The following is a 20010-nucleotide window of genomic DNA, read 5'->3' as shown; positions in this document are numbered from 1 at the left end:
CCCTGAACAAAGCCGCGGACGAACAGACAGACAGACAGACATGGCGAAACTAAAAGGGTTTCGGTTTTGCCATTTTGGCTACGAAACCCTAAAAATGGGAACCATATGTTGGGTAAGACAACGACGTTAAATGCGAATACCTAATATTGCATTGTTTTTGATTTCAGGCCGGAATTGATACCAATTTATAACTTGAACATTGGAGATCAGAGTCCAACAACTTGGGGCGATGTGTTGGAGATCGCAAAAGTATATGCACGCAAGTACCCGCTCGCCTGGCCCTTGTGGTATCCTAATGGAGACATCACCACCAACTACGTGGCTCACGAAATCAAACGTGTGCTGTACCATATGGTGCCTGCGTATTTCATCGATTTTCTGCTGCTGATATGCGGACAAAAACGAATGTAAGTTTTTATACTTAGCAGCATTTCATTGGTTGTTATAGTATTGGTAGAGTCATCCACGGTGACGCGTTCCGTGGTTCTTATTAACAATGTCATTATCGACTAATTTTGACAAAATCACGCGTCTTCGTGAATGGCACTAGGAATACAGTCAGCTGCACAGCGGAGCGTGTAAAAATATCTGATACGCCCTACCCGGCCTAGAAATAGAGTCGTATCAGATATTTATGCACGCTTATTGGTGCTACTAATTTTATACCTACCAACAGTCAAGTGCAAAGATATCGACACGGCCAAAGCTACAAAAATATATATACACGACCTTAATGTTAAGTGCATAAAGTCGTGTATACATATTTTTCTAACTTTGGCCGTGTCGATATCTTTGCACTTGACTGTACATCGCTTTAATTTTCTCGTCGAGTGGAAATTTCTCTATCTCAGTGAATTGAATTGACCAAAATAGTCCTAAATGAGATGAATGCACGCGAAAAGTGGTTTGATCAGTATGTAGTTAAAAAAAACTAATAGTTAAAATGTAGGTATGGCAAATATAACAATAGTTAATGCATTTCAAAGGAAATTTGACTATGAGTATCTTTAGCCCGATGAATTGCGAAACTGAACTGCCGTGGGCGGGGCACATTGCTCGCAGGACTGATGGTCGATGGGTCAGAAGGTTCACGAATGGCGTCCGCGGACCGGGAGACGAGCTGTCGGTAGGCTTCCAACAAGATGGAGCGACGACCTGGTTAAGATCGCGGGATCGCGTTGGATGCGGAAAGCACAAGACCTGTCTGAGTGGAGAGCGTTGGGGGAGGCCTATGTCCAGCAGTGGACGTCTTTCGGCTGACATGATGATGATGATCTTTAACTACTATACACTAATACACACTCCGCCGTCACTCCGCCGAAGCCAGGCCCTAAAAAAGGAAGCCGCAAAAATCACTAGTAACCCAGCGATGCCGGCTCACGATGAATTTTTCCATCCGCCCCCGCAGCGGTTGAAGTCTCGAGACCCCCCGTGTATCGCAGCTCAAAGCCTTGACAAGTTTGACCTAGTGGATAGCTGGAAAAAACAATGGGCTGTGGACACAGCAGGAAGAAGTGCTCGGAACATTGATCCGGCCGCCAAACCAACGGGATTCGACCTTCCCCGAAATCTTTGGTGCCGCCTTAACAGGCTGAGAACTGGGCACGGCCGCTGCAACTATCACCTACACAAGTGGGGGTGAGGGGGGTCTCCACTCTGTTGAGTGCGGGGAAGAGGAACAGACAATGGAACACATCATCATGCGCTGCCCCTTACACTCCTATCCTGGACGCGCCGAAGACTTGGATGCACTAACGCCTGCTGCAGTCGCGTGGCTTAGTAGTTTAAGTGTTTTGCTCTAATGCCTATATTTATAAAATGCCATACGATTAAATAAATACTAATACACACTTGTGTTTATTAGATCCTCTGTGCGCTAATCTTACATTAAGATTACTTTAATTTTATACTTGGTTTTAATATCCATCATACCTTGTGGAAGAGCAGGGCCCCTGACACAAGCATTGTTTTTCTTAAAAGGACGCGGACACCTCAACCGCGCCCCAACACGCGTGTTCTATTCTAACAATGTTTTTATTTAATTAAACCAATAAACTTCTTTTTTTTTTTCATTATCAACTATTGATCAAACAACGGGTCCTAAATAAAGCTTGCCGTAGACGTTCTACGAGACGATAGATTAGCTCTAACATAATAGCCAGTCCGTGTGTTTTACAAAGATAACGTTCCTCCCACTCACACATTAATAGTGTAAGCGAAACAGCACGATACAAAGTTTAATCCCGAACTTCGGAGTAAAGAAATGTTTTCATTTTCTTGTTTACAGCATGTTGAGGATACAAGAGAGAATCAACCAAGGTCTGGATGTCCTGCAATACTTCACCATGCGCGAATGGTCCTTCCCGTGTCCGAACTACAACGCAATACATAACCAACTATGTAAAGAGGAGCAAGATCTCTACATGACCCAAGTGGCGCATTTGGATAAAACCGCATACATGCACACTGCTGTGGAAGGTGGCCGACTGTATTGCTTGAAGGAAGACCCCAGGAAAATGACCCTCAATAGGTCTTACCACAACTTGTAAGTATCTCATTTTAATTGTCATATATAGCACTTCAGCTCGTTTGTGGTCGAAAAAAGTCATATTCCAATGCGACGTTGGGGATGGTAACGCAACGGGGTCACGCCGTTTTGCCACCTAAATACCTACTTAAATAGTTTTTATTTTTTATAATTTGCAATTTTAATGAGATTGATGTGCCATTACGACTTTACGCCGACCAGATGGCCTAGTGGTTAGAGAACCTGACTACGAAGCTTGAGGTCCCGAGTTCGATTCCCGCGTCGGGGCAGATATTTGTATGAAAAATACGAATGTTTGTTCTCGGGTCTTGGGTGTTTAATATGTATTTAAATATGTATCTATCTATTATAATTGCTAAGCTTACTTTGGGACTAGGTCAATTGGTGTGAATTGTCCCGTGATATTTATTTATTTATTACATTATACGTTTGGGAAAGCAATACAAGGTGAGACTTTGAATTTAAATTAAATAATTGAAAATTAGATAATAGTCATTTATAAGTGCATCAGAATGAACTTTCTAGATTTGAAGCAAACAACACAACAAATAGGTATACGAGAGAAATTTAAAAATAAAGTATGTAAAATAGCATTAATCTTTCGCAAAACGTAGCACACGGCGTTATGATTTATGATATGATTAAAAGTGTTTTTTTTTTCAGCCTATTCGTGTTGGACTTGACTCTTAAGATCCTGTTCTGGTGCCTGGTTCTTTCATTCATTGCCTCGTGGTTCAAACCAGTTCGCGATGTATTCTCCTACGGCGAGCCAGTCGTCAAGCATGTGCCCTTCTTGGGGGCTGCAGTATTTAATGAAAAATAAAATTATATTTTCGTAGATAGCTACACTTTAGGCCAATGCCTCCAAGCACGGATTATGAGCGTTATAGAATGAGTCCCTAAAATCTAAACGCGTACTTTGTACGATTGCAGGGCCGGATTTAAGAAAGGGTATCCGCCTTTAGCGGCGGAACCGCCATAAGGGAGAGGCCCCTGCATTACAATAAAAAAATCCAAATTTCGACAGGTCGGCAACAATTCCGCATGCTTTTCCCATCTTTGGTGGCTCCGGGCCACCAGACTTGTAAATCCGGCCTTGCTGGTTTCAATTGAAAGCAATGGCCTAAAGTATACTTTTGTAAAATGAAAGTAGAATGCCAAAAGTACCTACCTACCTCCAAAATATTTACCTACTTTTTTACTATAAGTATGACCTATCTGAACTTCAACGACAATGTTTATTTTATTACCTATTTTCAAACGTTTCGGTTTGTCGTTTAATAGTGGTTATGGTTTTATAGGTATTATAAGCTACCTCATACCTCAAAGTTTCCTCTGCGGCATATACGAGGAGGATAGTCAACATATTGCATATTGCATAGTGCAACTATTAATAATAAGAACAAAAATGATATCAGGTGCATTGCCTCCCGAGACCGATGTCACTTTTTGTGTTTTCATTCTTTTCACATTGCGTTACTCGCCATTTAAACCATATCTCAGAAATACTCCATTTTTGGGAAAGTAATAGCCATGTAAATAAGTTGTAGTGTGAGCTACATTTTTGTATATATTCGTACATAGTTATACCTACATTTTAGCTTTTTAGCCTTATGTAGGCGGCTCGCGCTTTTAGTTTGGGTGTCATTTCTATTCCTCATTTTACTAGTTCTATAATATGAATGGTAGAGGTTAAAGTTGGTTGGTGAAATAAAAAATATATATTATTTCTGTTGATTATTAAACATATATAATGCCGCTACTAAATTTATTTGGTTTTAGTTAGATATACGCAATATTATGCTTGCGAGTTGAAATCTGAGACTTTTTAAAGCCAAAAAAAATTAAAACTACTTTTAATAATAAAATTTTATGAAAGTTTAGACTTGGAACTGGTTTTTACTGCTTACAGCTGGACACTTTTGTAACTGTTCTCCCTTATGAGTTCTTAACCTCTACTTCTTCTACCCTCCACGGTTCAATTGGTAGTGTGACACAGCATCTAAACGAGAAATCTGAAATAAAATCTCGTCCTAATCCCCCGCCTGATGCTGGGTTCTTAAAGTACCTAAGCATTTCCTAGTCAATCATCAACAATACAAAACTTCAATCATCAAGGCCAGTGCCGGTTTTAGCACTTCCAGCGCCCTGGGCGAGATTTCCACGGCGACCCCAACTTTTGGGAATTCCCTAGAAGGTATAGGCTTCTGGCGCCCTGGGCGGTCGCCCCACCGCGCCCTACCCCAAAGCCGCTACTGCTTATTTTTGAACAGCCCACGATTTTCGGCTGTAGGTTGGTTAGTCGAGTTCGGCGTGTAAGCAGCGTTTCCACCAGAGATGTGCGAGTATGTGTTGCGAGAAATGTATTTGTCATGATCCAATAGAAACGCTTAAGAGAAGTTTCCCTGCCGCGGCTGCGTTAGGTATTCGTTTGGGATATTGCTGTCTTTATAGCTCGTGACATAAGCGCTCGCAGCCGTCCCCCCCATGCCTTCCGCAACAACGTCCGTAAATTATATCGAGATAGCTGTAGGCTTTTCAAGATTTGGGCGGTTGAATTTTGGGTTTCGTTGTCCTCATAAGTATTATACGAAAAGTATAGCACAGTAATCAATGATATTTTACAATCAAGATATTCATTATATTTTCTATGCCTGTGGTTTTTCGATTTTTGAAAAAATGCTTTATTAGTCTGTAATTCTCGTGCAAAGTTGACATCCTTTTTTGGCGACTTTTGAGCTCCTGTAATTCTGATATTACACATTTATATGAAAATCTGAAAAACTATAGGCCTAGATAATTAAGTCTAGTCCATACTTACAAAATTTCATCTATTTCTGTTGCCTAGTTTTCAAATGAGACCGGGACTACGTTTGTATGGAGAATGGAACGAAGAGACTTCTCTTAATTTCCCTATCCTTGCTCAGCTCATCTCTAGTGGAAACACAGCCGTTGTGTTCGTTGCTGAACAATATGTGCGTGCTGAAGGGAAAGATAAGTAGCATACTTTTTTTAGGTCGACTGATCGTGCATGGCAAGCTCAATGCGAGTATGATAAAGGCTTAGTTTACGCACTAGGGTGACACTCTTTCCCGGCCCGGATAATACCGGAATGGAAATACCGACCCTGTTTTTCGTGTACACGCCCATAGAAGCTCCTGTCAGTTTCTATGGGCGTATACACAAAAAACAGGGCATTTCCATGTCGTTGTTATCCGGGCCGGGAAAGAGTGTCACCCTACGCACTAAACTGATTCGAGAGACAAAATGTTGTTATATGCTTTACGGTTTTGGATTAAGTACATGGTAACTACTTGGTGGAAGGCCTGTATGTGAATGATACGTAATAAGAATATTTTTAATGTTATAAGTATACATTATATCGACATATTAGATTATTTTGACAGGAGGATTGTGTTTACTAAGCGATTGCTTAATTTTAGTGTAAGTAGTATAATTTTTATTAAGTACAATTTTTTTTAAAGTTCACGTTTTTATAATTATTAAAAAGTAACACATATTTAACCATGTTTTTTATTTTATGTTTCATGATTGGTTACATTGAAACCCCTAATTAGTAGCTCCGCACCCAATATAGATAATCTACAAAACTAAAGTTTCAAGCGAGACGCCAAGGCTAGGAAAAATACATACCTACCTAAAAACTAACGGTGCAGATTTCTTCGACGTAATTCTCACCTTATAAATTATAGTAGTTTTAAAAACTGTTGTAACGGTCCAAATTGCATGAAATTTGGTATAAATTAAGTATTTATAGAATAGAACCCTCACAATGATGTTATCAGATCCTGAAAAAAAATAATGATTTATCTAATAATTATTACTAATAAATGTTTTAATTTACTTTTGTCAACTACCCTAAAATTTTACTTGATTTAGTTTTTAATTGAATTTTATTATTATTATTTAAAATACAGTACGACTTGCATATTCCTGATTCCTTTCTTTATTACCATAAAGTATGGGAGATGAATTTGCATCTCCCATACTCTCACATAAAGCATACATACATACGCTCGAAAAACATAACCCTCCTTTGGGCAGTCGGGTAAAAATATTACTAAAACACTGGCAGGTTTATGAAATAAGACGATCCTCTCTCATTCATATTTTACTGTTATTCAAGTGATATGCTGGCGTCAGGATATAATACATTTTAACGGAAACCGCAGATTGATAGAGAAAGTTAAATAGAAACTGCGATGCCACAACTAAGTTTGGCAGTAAGTGGTTTAGATAAACAATTATACAACCAAAAACGGTAAAATAGCAAGTTTATTTCAGTACATTTTAACAACATAATATCATGCATGGAAAAAAATAATAAACATGAATGCACCAAACAAGCATGTACATCCTTATCATGATTCGCTGACTTACGTAAAATCATACAAACAAAACTTTAATAAAGTATAACATATCAACACGATAACGTGAGCAAAGCATACACATGGACACCTATAGCTACGTTTTATAAATATATCGCGTGTGCAGATACCAGTCGCTATGTGACTAGACGCATGTCGCTGAGCTTTTTACTGTTTAGCGTTGACGATATCGACAAACTCCGGCTTAAGACTGGCTCCGCCGACGAGGAAGCCATCTATGTCCGCGGCCGCGGCCAGTTCCTTGGCATTTGCTGAGGTGACCGAGCCGCCATATTGGATTCGGACGGCGGCAGCCACCTCCGCTGAAACGTTGGTAGCTAACCAGTTGCGCAGGGCGGCGTGGACTTCTTGAGCCTATAGTAAATAATATTAGTTATAATTACTACGCTTCATGAGCTCATGATGGAAGGTATCTTAAAATTTGATTATCTAGGTAGGTTTGATTCTAGGAACGCCATATGACAAAATAGGGTCCATATCGGCTCACACACTTATTGAAAGTCAGAATGTAATATTTGTTAGAATGTATCGTTTGTCATCATAACTCTTTTTAAACAACACAACACAACACGCAACACTTCTTATTGTTATTTTTCCTAACCTTAATGTGTCATTGCTGTTATAAATAAATTATTTTCTATCTTTCTTTTCTTTTTTCTCTGAATCCAATAATTTTTCAAATTTATATAAAACAAACCTAACCTAACCTACAGTATACTGTAGGATGACAATTTCAAAATTTCAAAAAAAATTACGATTTCAGAGGGGAAAAATTTATGACAAACAATAATTGGACAAACATTACAGTATGAGTTGCGAAAAGCATACGAACTTTGGCACACCCAACAAAATATATAAGTACAGTGGAGGAAACTGAATCACATACCACTCATACCAGAGTGGAATCTTGCTGCTAGTAATGTCATGCTGACATCCTGTGCCAAAGAAATCGTAGAGACATTGATTATGAAAAGGTTCCACCCTGGCACGTGATTCCGTTTCCTCGAGTAGTAAGTAGATACTTATAATGAATCATTTAATTTCACTTTAATTCACACACAAGACAAATTTTAATTGAATTTCTTTGTCAAACAATCAATGTCAAAGCCTCATTCAGTGTCATTAAGTATGGACCTACGAGTAAATAGAGATCGACACTTGCTAGAACCTACGGAATAAAAAGGTCGATTGGTGTCAAGTGTCCCATGATATTATTTTATTTATTCATTTATATCTAACCAGATTATAATGATATTGATTTATTTAAGAATATAAACTTATAGAAAATACAATCGTATACCTAAGTTACTGCGATTCCGCACCGTTTGCGTATTTTAAGCGGCGGTGTGGAAAACATGCAAAAAAAACGGTGCGCATACGATGCGTCACTGCGATTCCATACCGTGACCGTTTTTTAAGCCGATATACATCATTCATGAAAATGAAACCTACAAAATAGTTGGCTTCGCCGCCCCTAGCTATGGCCCCCTTGGCCCTAGTGCATTACGCCAAGGCAGGGAAGGTGTTAAGCTAAGTAGTAAAGTAAAGACTGTACCTGCTGCGGGGATGCAGTCTTGCCAGTGCCGATGGCCCAGACGGGCTCGTAGGCCAACACGACCTTGTCCCAGTTGCTGCCGATGGCGGGGATCAAAGCCTTAGTCTGCCTGAAGACCACCTCTTCGGTCTTTCCCGCCTCCCTCTCCTCTAAAGTCTCGCCTATGCACGCGATCACTTTCAGACCAGACTCCAAGGCGTGAGCCACCTGGTAACAAAATACTTACTTACTTACTAATCCTACTAATATTATAAATGCGAAAGTTTGTGTATGTGTGTGTGTGTGTATGTTTGTTACACTTAGGTATAATGATAGTGGTCAATTACATTGCGCGCCCTGTAATAGGACCTTTAAGATAAGTTTGGCTTTGCCAACCATATTCGGGCACATAATAAACAAGCCTAAAGGTTCGCCTTTGTCGGACACGACATGGAGGACATCATCATCATATGTTTGTTACTCTTTCAAGCTAAAACGGCTGGACGGATTTGAATGAAATTTGGTATGTAGATAGCTGAGCATCTGGAATATCTCATCCCATCCCATAACAATCGCTGGGCTTTAATGCACTGTCAATGAAAACCACGATGTAATTTTCGGGAATTCCAACGAAAATTTAGTAAAATCCCGGAATTTCAGTTCAACTGCTGTATCTAATGATGTAAGCGTGCGAAGCCTCGGGTAAACACTAGTAATATTTATAAATACGAAAGTAACTCTGTCTGTCTACCTTCTGTCGGTTTGCCTTCAGGCTCAAACCGCTGAACCGAGTTAGATGAAGTTTGATTTGGATATAGTTTGAGACCCTTGGAAAAACAGATAGTTTTTATCCCGAAAAATAGCATAGTTCGCGGGATAATGGTAAACGAATTCTTAAGCCGAGTTTAGACTTTCAAGAAAAATCGTGCAAGTTGCATTACATTGCGAGGCCGTAAAGCCAACGAGTTTGTACGAGCGCCTCAATGTGATGCAACTTGCACGATTTTTTTTGCAAGTCTTAACTCGGCTTTAGACAGGGAAAGCCGCAAGTAACAGTTCGTGATATTATAAATGCGAAAGTAGCTCCATCTGTCTGTCTGTTATCTCTTCGCGTTTAGTTTAAACCTACAAACTGATTTAGATTAAATTTGGTATGGAAATAGTTTAGACTTTAAGAAAAACATAAGGTAGCGTTTATCCCGAAATTCATCTCTTTAAGTGGGTGAAAATAGTGGGGTGGAATTTTGTATAGGAACATTGTCATCAATGAAGTTAGTGATTCAATTGAATTCAATACGATATTTGACAACTCTTGATTTTGCCATATCTTAATATTATTATGAAAATATAAATATACAGATAGTGTTTAGCGAAGAGAAAATTTAAATCGGTTGAAAATTGGATTTATAGTGATTTTTTTAAAAATCTATATACCTGTCTCTTTCTCAAACGCTTTTCTCTATGTAGCAAGTATGACGGTACTGGCGTGTGACGTCACATGCCAGTATGTCTTTCTCAGTCTAATCTTGAATTTCAAACCTGTATAACTTTGTTATTTGTAAAGGTAGCTAAAAAATTGTTTTTCTATTCGATAACAGGCAGTGTAGTTTTAATTTATAAAACATACACAAAATAGTCAAATACCGTATTCTTGAAAGTATAGCTCCATCGATACTATCGATGATTCCGCCAATGTCGAGGTTGGAAAAGACACTATCAGTTTAGCTGTTGTTCGGTAGGAAGTTAGCTTGAAGTTAGTAATGTGAAACACAACATTTGACAAAGAAATCAGACAATGTCAAAGTGAAATATTAAGACAAAAGAACTAAAAGAATGATTAAGAATTGTCAACAGAGTTACGTCACGGTCGAAATGAGAGCTCGGGTTCTGTCAGTATCTACGAGGTTCAATCTTAAAATATGTTTGCTAAAATGTAATTTCCCCAAAACGTTTCCGAAACCTTTTCCCAAACGGCCTTCCCATAATGTAATAAGTAATAAACATCTCAACACGCACTAATACCTCAGAGCGGTGTACCTACCCTTCTTTCTGCATGTAGGCTGCTCCTAATTTCGATATATTGTATGGTATCTAACTGTAAGGTGCAGTATATTTTAATTAATTTCAGCATGGCCATACCTTTTCGGCCACCAGGTCATCCTTTTCGCCGAAGATTGCTCTCCTCTCTGAGTGGCCCAGGATCACCCACTCACAGCCAACATCCTTGATCATAGCGGGTGAGATTTCACCTAAGAAATAAAAGATAAATATGAAAAAAAATCTAAGATGGATGAGATATTTTATGTAGCTAGGTACATCTTGCCAGGTACTTTAAGAAAATTAAGGCGCGCATGGAGAACATAAAATTGTAATGCAAAAAATACTCCAAAATTTACTATCCGACAAGAATAAGAGAAAAACGATTTTTTTTTAAATTCTTGTTCCACATACATAAACATAACCATCCTACACTGGAAGGGGTCAAATATTTTTTAACTTATAAGAGATTTCACAGTAAGTAATGTAATTGGTCACATTACTGTCAATTTAGGTTCTGGAAAATTAGGTACGACGAGCGAAGCGAGGATGAATGTTAGGTACAATTGCAACCACAACGCGCAAACCGAGCGAGCAAAGCGATTTTTATTAAGTAATCAATATGTTACAACAATAATTTGTTTTTCATTAGAAATATTTATCCTTTACTGCCACTGGTATCTTATTAAACGAAAACATGTCTTGTTTACAATAAGAATTATATTATGAGCTTGAATGTTTTAAGATATGGAAATAATTTGGTAACTGTATATTACTCATTAATTTTATCAAGATAAATATATCAGCGAAGTGGAAATTCATACAAAAAATATGATATGGGGATTTAAAATAGTTATTTTCACACCTCTCCTTCATAAAAGTAACTTTTCCTCCCTGACGAGAGGGAGCAAAGCGCAACTTTTCTTTTCAAGGCTTTTCAGGGGTGTTTTATTGCAAATGCCTTTTGAACTTGATAATTGTAAAGCCACGTTTTCTATGCTGGTTGTTCTAAATATTTAGTTTTTTTTTCAAGTTTCATGCTCGGTGTGAAAAGTTGTATGAGCCACTAGAGCAAAATTACTTGTAATCGCTCATTACGTAGCGAGGGATTCTAAAGTAGAACACAAATAGCTATTGTGTCACAAAGGAGCAAAATGGTGTATTTACGTCGAGGGCGTACATTAAATCCAGAAAGTAGCGAAGGTTTCTACAATAGAATCCTGAGCGTAGCGATGCCATTTTGCTCCCGAGTGGCTCATACAACTTTTCACACCGAGCATTAAGAAACTTGAAAAAAAACAATCTAAATATTATTATAGAACAACCAGCACAGAAAATGGCGTGGCTTTACAATTATCAACTTCAAAAAATGGCATTTGCAATAAAACACCCCTGAAAAGCCTTGAACAGAAAAGTTGCACTTTGCTCCCTCTCGTCAGGGAGGAAAAGTTACTTTTCGGCAGGAGAGGTGTAAAAAATAAATTGTCATTATTATTATGCTAGCAGTTCTGTTGTTTCCTTAGACTACTTTCTACGAAAACTTTGGTGTGGAGATAGTTTCGAGACCTTGGGAAAGATGTAAGGTACTAGTTCCCGAAAAATTGGATAGTTTCTGCAGGATGGCGATAAATTAATTATTGGCAGAAAAGGCGCGGGCAAAAGCTAGTTAATTTAAATGAGCAAATACCAGTAAATGCTCCCTTCGCAGACTTCCAGCAGTTCTGAGCAGATGCAGAGATAGTGTCCGGCAGTATACTCTTGACATAGGCCAGATAGATGGCGGGCACTCCAATTACAACCTAATAATTAAAATATATTATTATACAATAACAAAGAAAGAATTGCGAAACTGATTGTTGTTGTTTAGGTTTTAAGTTTGACAAAGACGGTACAATAGTGTTGCCTCCGGTATACCTTAAACTATATCCTCAGTAGCCTCTTAATGGCATCCACGGAAGAAATGGAGAGGTGTAATTCTAACCCGACATCACACGGGGTGGTAAAATAAACAAATTTTATTATTAAAAATATATGGAATAGTTAGAAAACTTTATAATATACGATATAATATGTTTTATTACTTTTTATTACTTTTTTGCCATTTTTTGTTTGAATTTTTTTATGTAAGTTCAGTCATTGTTAAAGGTCAAATAAATTTAAAAATTCAAAAACTTACTTTATTAACCTTCTTATGCTGAATATCATCCCGCAGAGCGAAAAGTCACTAAGTCGTATTTTGCTGATTTGAGATACAGAGGTTTAGTTTTGAAAATTGAAAAAATCAATGTTTTTTGGCATGAGATATTTATCATAATTGTGGTCTTGTTGCAATGACATAATGTCATGGTATATGCTCCAACTGCCAAATCAAAACAAAAAGCTGAATTTTCCAAGTTATTAGCGATAATTACTTTTTTTATGAACCAAGATGATTTTTCTACTAGAGTTAGTGACTATTTGCATGATATGTAAAGCTCATATTACCATAATTTGATGATCGAAAACGTATTTACTTCCTCTGAGTCGAAAACTCAACAAAATACTTAGTTAATTTTTGCTTTCATATTTTGTAACTAATTTTGCAATTGTTAGGTAACTAAGTTTTTTTTTTCGACTGGATGGCAAACAAACAAGTGGGAGACGGCATCACATTTAACCGTCAGTTAACACTAATCAATGGATGGTGAAAAGTATTTTAAGTTGATTCTCACTTCAATTCATGCATAAAAAAACAAAGTAATGATTTTATTAACTTTTCAAAATTGGATCTATGGCTCCTATTGACATAACAAAAAGGCTGAAATTTTCAGTAAAAAAATGCAATATTGATGTCATTAATAAGCCAATTTCGACATATTAGGACTTGGTGACATTTCACTCTACGGGGATGATATGAGAGAATTAAAAACACTAGTTCAACATCATAAGTTAAGAACCATTACACTGTTTTACTGTGCTTATTTAATTTCTTGATAATCTTTTAAACAGTAAAAGTTAGGTCACTAGTGTTTTGGATAAATTAATTTAATTTGAACTATTGACGGTTTCCTTGAAGTTAACAGAAATAAAAACCGGCCAAGAGCGTTTCGGACACGCCCAAAATAGGCTTCCGTAGCCATTACGAAAAAAATAAGTAATATGTTTCTAAGGATTTCGCATTTTATACGGAATCTTCCATAGTTTAGGTATTTTATACCTTAGGCTGCTATTTACTCTTAAACTACTAATAATTCTCAAGCAAACTTAACCGTTATAGTTTTCCTTGAAAGTTAGAAATACTACCATCCTGAATTTTTTAAAATTTTTACACCCACCAGTTTAGATTTTAGAAGGGGGGACGCTCGATTTTAATGAAAATTTGCACTTTAAAGCAAACCCCTAATGGTTTTAAAAGACCTATTCAACAATACCCCACACTATAGGGTTGGATAAGAAAAAAAAAATCACCCCCAGACAGACGGACGGAAGGCCAGACAGACAGACATGTGTCAGTAATTTTACCAAATGTCTTACTCTTCAAAGGTTAACACAGCAGCGCAAGCAAACACTTCTGCTTGAGGGTCAGGATTAGCAAGTAAAATGAGGGTAGTTGACAAGGACTATGCCGAAAGTCCTAGAGTATGTAGCAATATCTCAATATTACTGCAATGAATAGAGCATTGGGCAATGCGTTATTGTATGTATAAAACACAATGTGCAGAGCAATATTTACCTCCACGTTGGGGTCCAGAGGTCCTTTCTTGAGGTTGTTCACGATCTCATTGATCTGATTCTTGTCTCCATTCATCTTCCAGTTACCACCAACTACGAACTTGCGGCCCATCTTGACTGAATTTGATCTAAATTGATACAAGCTATTATTTATATGATATAATAAACCGTTATATTAGCCACCCAAAATTAAGACTGCGATAAAAACTTTTTAAACAAGGTTTTAAATAAAGACAAAGATACTTCATGACAAACAAACCCTCCCTCGTTAAATTGAAAATAAAAAATGTATAATATAACTTACTTTTCGGGGCTCAAGAAAATGCAACCAAAATCCGGCTCTCCAGTGGTAGATGTTGCACAAACAAAGTGTGAAGATGAAGATGACCTTTTACTCCGTTTTCTTTGACGGAATTGAAGAACAGAGGAATGTTACTTCGAAATGAGAGCATTTGATTAGTAGATTTTTAACGTTTGTGCAATTTCATCCAATGGCATAAAACGTCAAAAATAACCAACTAAGAAAACAAGCCTACAGCTAAATGACAGTTGTGACCTTTGTGACATTGGAAAGAGCCAAAGGAAAGAGCGCAAGAAGAAATTAAATACGTTCCGTAACGTTTATTTTCACGCAATTCTTTGCGGCATCCCTAAAGCTTACAATCTCAAAATGATCGTTGATCAGTTCTTTCTTATTTTAATTAACATTATAAATAAGATAATATTTTCAACGCTTTTTTGCTAAAAATAAGAACTAAAACATGTTTTCCCATAACGTGGTGTTCAAAAGGTTAAAATTTCTAACTTACGGCCAATCAACGATCATGCATGGCAGTCGAACATTGACATTGATGTATTCAATTAAAAAAAATTGCAAATACCTAAACTAGAAGCCAAAAACATTATCCCTGCACAGCAGGCAGATTTGAATTAAAACAGTTGAATATTTGAATAACTAACTTTGATTTAGTTATTTTTTAATTTGAGAGTTGCGAATTTTGCTGAAATTATTATCAAGAACATTTTAAACCGTGTCGTTCGGGGGTTATTGGGGTTAATATGAGTAAATCAGAGGTAAGTTTGATATGAGTAATTCAACACTATTTGCCGCCACCCGTTAATTTAACAAGGCAGGTGATTTTATTTACAATCAGTGGAATTCAGTCAAAGTCAAAATATCTTTATTCAATTTAGGCTATAACAAGCACTTATGAATGTCAAAAAAAATCTACCACCGGTTCGGAAAAACCTCTGCTGAGAAGAATCCGGCAAGAAACTCAACGAGGTATATATTTTTTTTTAAACAGATTTACAATATTATTAAATGTTATGTATATCACAAGTATTTATTTTTAACACAGTAGGATCGCTAATGCGGATCGGAATTATTTCCAAATATCCCTAGTAATGGCGACCCTGCGGGTACTGCAAATTTTTCGCAGGATTATGAGTATCCTCTCCTACATGGTCCCATTACCCAGACAGAATTGATTGAAATTAGTAATGGTTTTGGCGCACGGAGTTAGTTTTACAGTTACTAATCTTAGCTTAGGTAATTTTATTTAATTTTCTCAGTCAACATAACCCAGTACCAATTTTTTTTTCAGGAATTATGTAATTTGAATAAGGGGCTAAGGGCCTCGCAGAGTAACAACAAACCTAACGATGCTGCGGGAAAAACTAAGAAGAATCTTTTAGATTATTTTCCTCCCTGGTATGAGATAATAAAAATAAGTTTATGCACTTTGTTCAATAAAAGCAGTTATAAGGCATATACATGAACTATCCTCTTTTTAGTGAAAATAAGTCCAATAAGATGGTATCTAAAGCAACACAAGTAAACAGCACATGGATAACTGAAGAAGATATCTCCAGCGATGTTCCAAGTGAGAATTTTTGGCAGACCGTAGCTGAGAAGAGACGGTAAACTAAAGGAATACATTGTAATTTAACATTTATGCATGTACAGTTGAGGGCATATCTATACTCCTTTCGAACCCAGCCAAGTATGAAAATAATAATGACAATGGACTTTATGTAGGTACTATTCATGTCAAGTTCAAAATTCAAATGCAAGAGTTATGAAAGTGGAGCTTATTTACAATCCATGTCAAATTCAAATGTAATTAACCCACATGATGGTAACGGCTGGGTTCGAAAGGGATACAGCTATAACATTGAATATACATATGTAGACATTAACCTTTAGTGGCTTATAGGTGGAGGTATAGATATTTTTGATGTCTTGGGAATGTTTATATTTATGCCCTAGACTGTATGTAGGTACAGTCACAGAATGAAAGGGTTGCTCAATGACCACCTTAAGGTCTGTTTTTGCTTGCTTAGTATAAGTTATAACTACAGACGTATACTACGCGCCATATAAATCTGCCTAAAAGTTCATTACTTAATACTCAGTTTTGACGCATTTTTAAGATACACTTTTTATGCGACGTCTTTATGTTACTCCCGGATTATTGGAATTATACCTTTATAGTTTTTGTGGTACTAGTCGTGGCAATGAACTTTTAGGCAAAGTTAGGCGGCAGAAGGTACAGTGCAAAATGATTTTCCTTCATACTTTATCGGAAAAGTTCGTATTTATCGTGCTCTCGAAATCAGCCTCAGTATAATGGTTTGTTATTGACATTTGACAGAATAATAAAGTTCCATATTAATGAATACGCAGATGATGCGCAGATGTCACTCATTTAATACAATAATTGTCTGTCACTTCGGGTGCCGTCGCATTACGAGTTTTCCCAGTGGAAAATCATTTTGGACCACACTCGGACTACATCTGTACCTGCTTTATCGACAGAGTATGACAGTTTCCATCATAATGTCATTCAAAAAGATACTTGAAAATCAATTGATTTAAATTCCTTCAAAGTAAGTGTTCTGCATATTCATTATTCTATGAAATGATAATATGAGAAAAAATGTCTGTAAAACAATGTACAACCCTATTTTTGATGTTTAGACAGAATGTGTAAAAGTCTTAAAAATTACTAGAACATGCTCTCAAAAGAAGCAATGAATGGAATTTGCCCAACTATAGGGTAAATAAAAAAAAATCGGATATCTCATTGTAGCCTAATTCTGTTTCAGTGCAGCCTTGGCAGAAGCTTTAGATGAAAATGAACGACTGCACAAGTTGCATGATTCTTTGACAGAAGAAAATAACAAGTACCAAGCCTTACTGGACGAGGCCAACAGCTTTGTTGATGTGTTCAAAGTAAGATCTATTCAAAGGTAGTAGTGCCACATTCAGAAACATACATTAATCTACTAGCTGTTGCTTGCAACAGAGGTTCTATCCCTCACTTTCCTGGGATGAAATATGGACTATGTTAAATTACATAAAAACAAATTATTACATTTAATTGACACTTCTGAGTGTACCAGTAAAGCATCTGCATGCCTTATAGTCACAGCAACAGTTTACTGTGACTATAAGGCACGCAGATGCTGTAAGTTTACATAAATCGAATGTAAGAAAAAAAACGATCTCAATGAGGGATTTAAAAGACATTGGGCTATCGTGCATCGATCCGAAAATAGGAGCGTCACATGACAGGATGTGGATGTCGAGCTGGACCCTGTATATATTTATACAGGAATTTTATTTTTACTGTGTTATTTTTTATTTTACTTTTCTTTTATTGTAGTTTTACATTTACAATGTATTGGGTTATACCTGAATAAAAGAAAATATTATTATATAAAACATTTACTTATTCATCACAAAATGGGAAGTATAAATAAAAAAACAATAGTTATGCATGCCACGGAATGGTCCCAAATCAGCAATTTGCCTGTCTTGCAAACGGCGCTGGTCTTCCTTTGGGACCATAAATAATGTGTTGTATTCTCAGACAGAATAAAACTTTGTAATAATTTAATTTTTAATACAAGCTCTTTTGTTGACTGTACCTGAATTGCCATCCAAACAATTTTTCTATAACAATGGTCAGTCAAGTCAATCCAACTACTGGAAGTGGGTCCACTTGACCTTAAAAAACGCATTCACTGCCACCTGACTTCCAGAGGTGCCACCGACGCACATGTGCGTTCAAAATGTATGAATAATTATGACAGCGGCACTGGGCGAAATTCCGAAAACGCATATGTGCGTTGATGGCAGTGAATGCGTTAACAGATATGCAAATGAATATTTTTCTTGGTCTCAGATTGTACTATAACATTTAAAAAAAAAACAATTTTTGGATGAGATCTGATTTAATGCTGTTAAGGTGGTGGTGGTGGTAGAGTGGGCATATCAACTTAAAATCAAATCATTACATTACATGGGCTGTGAGACAAGATATTAGGTAGCTAATGTGATGGTCAATTCTATATGTCTCTACTTCTTCCATGTCCAAACGCTTAGTTGGGTGGTTTGTGGTAGATGATATAGTGAGAGCCCGTACAAAGAGAATGTAGGTCTAATCTAATCTTTTTATTTTCCCGTTTACTTCAGGAGTTGGTGCAGAACAATGCAGATGACACTGGCATTGATGTTAGAGACCTCAACTCATCCGCAGAGCCAGAGTACTAGAAAAGAAACAAGACTGATTGTAGGTTAAGTGTGTGATCTTTTTACAATGCGGTATTTGCCAAATCCTGGATTTTCCTTATCCTAATATTTTATGAAGATAAACAGCCGCCAGATATAGTGATTTTTTAAAAATCTATGTATTTGTCTTTTCTACAATGCTTTTTTCTGCAGTATGTATGGCGCTGCTTGCTTCTGACATCACATTCTAGTATTTCTTTCTCTGCCTAATCTTGAATTTCAAACGCCTAGTATAACACATGTAAGCATATAACGGTAGCTTAAAATGGTTACGCATTGACAAACTTTGATTTATGAAAAGTATAAAATAAATAAAAAATTGTCAAATACCGTATTGTGTTACTTAAACAATGTTGTGTAATTTGTCTACTGATTTTCCAAATAATTGAATTTAATATTTGTGATTGATTAAATGACCTGAGATTTTAAGTTATTGGAATATTTTTTATCCTATGGTGACCCACACTGTCAAAGTGTCAAAAAAGCAATATTAATGTACTTAAAATATCTATTGTTTAAAAATAAATGTACCTACATGTACATATTGATGCGGACTCTGAATAAATAGCAGATGAAATAATAAAAAATTAACATAAAACTACCGCGAGACTCACTCATATTAAATGATATTGTAACGGATAACTCACGTAACGTAACCCATCCGAAACATGTCGAGCTAAACTCTATTAAAGACGTGAGTTATCCGTAGGTAGTAACAATATCAAAAACGTCAACAACGTTTGTTAAAAACGTCATTTTTAATGGGTTGTAATCTTGTTGTAATTAACGCAGCTTCTTCTGCCTTCAAAATTAATTATTTGTCTAATAAATCAGCTACTAATTTTAATATAGTTATTTATACAACTGTATCGAACCCGAGTACATTTTTAATAGAACCTAAATTGAATAAAGATATTTTGACTTTGAGAGAGATTTTTAGAAAAATATGGCAGTATCTCTTAGTAGTCTGTGAATATGGCTCTGTCCATTGGAGGACAATTTTGCCAGTGTCTAGTAGGTTTTGTTTTATCGTTGTACGGTAAAAAAATCTAGAAAAAGAAATATGAGAGGTAATGGCGGATAAACGATGACAGCGCAAAGCCGACAACTAAACTCATTTTGGATCATCGTTCATCCATCATTACCTCTCATATTTCGTTTTCTAGAATTTTTTACCGTACAACGGCAAAAA

General features: G+C 36.7%; 3 protein-coding genes across 3 annotated transcripts in view; 2 read left to right on the top strand and 1 right to left on the bottom strand.

Annotated features, from left to right (window-relative positions):
• LOC141435870 (putative fatty acyl-CoA reductase CG5065) overlaps window positions 1-6073 on the top strand; it is a 36887-nt gene extending 30814 nt beyond the window's left edge. The window contains exons 6-8 of the mRNA XM_074098709.1: window positions 168-407; window positions 2288-2545; window positions 3212-6073. Of these exons, the coding sequence (XP_073954810.1) occupies window positions 168-407; window positions 2288-2545; window positions 3212-3371 (658 nt within the window). The 3' untranslated portion in view covers window positions 3372-6073. The remainder of the gene's footprint in view (window positions 1-167; window positions 408-2287; window positions 2546-3211) is intronic.
• A 753-nt stretch (window positions 6074-6826) lies between these two features.
• On the bottom strand, window positions 6827-14716 carry Tpi (triose phosphate isomerase). The gene is made up of 6 exons (XM_074098717.1): window positions 14544-14716; window positions 14241-14367; window positions 12216-12327; window positions 10631-10740; window positions 8513-8719; window positions 6827-7311 (listed from the first exon to the last, which is right to left on the bottom strand). Exons 2-6 carry the CDS (start codon window positions 14349-14351, stop codon window positions 7105-7107), a joined length of 747 nt encoding a protein of 248 aa, XP_073954818.1. The 5' UTR covers window positions 14352-14367; window positions 14544-14716; the 3' UTR covers window positions 6827-7104.
• Window positions 14717-15046: 330 nt separating this feature from the next.
• On the top strand, window positions 15047-19247 carry LOC141435885 (uncharacterized). Its single transcript, XM_074098726.1, has 5 exons — window positions 15047-15313; window positions 15847-15953; window positions 16037-16162; window positions 17351-17477; window positions 18723-19247. Exons 1-5 carry the CDS (start codon window positions 15299-15301, stop codon window positions 18798-18800), a joined length of 453 nt encoding a protein of 150 aa, XP_073954827.1. The 5' UTR covers window positions 15047-15298; the 3' UTR covers window positions 18801-19247.
• Window positions 19248-20010: the final 763 nt, after the last annotated feature.

Source organism: Choristoneura fumiferana, chromosome Z, assembly GCF_025370935.1.
Source record: "Choristoneura fumiferana chromosome Z, NRCan_CFum_1, whole genome shotgun sequence".
Classification (NCBI taxonomy): Eukaryota; Metazoa; Arthropoda; class Insecta; order Lepidoptera; family Tortricidae; genus Choristoneura; species Choristoneura fumiferana.
Note: the sequence above shows the minus strand (reverse complement) of the source record. Positions and strands in the feature narration are given on the sequence as shown.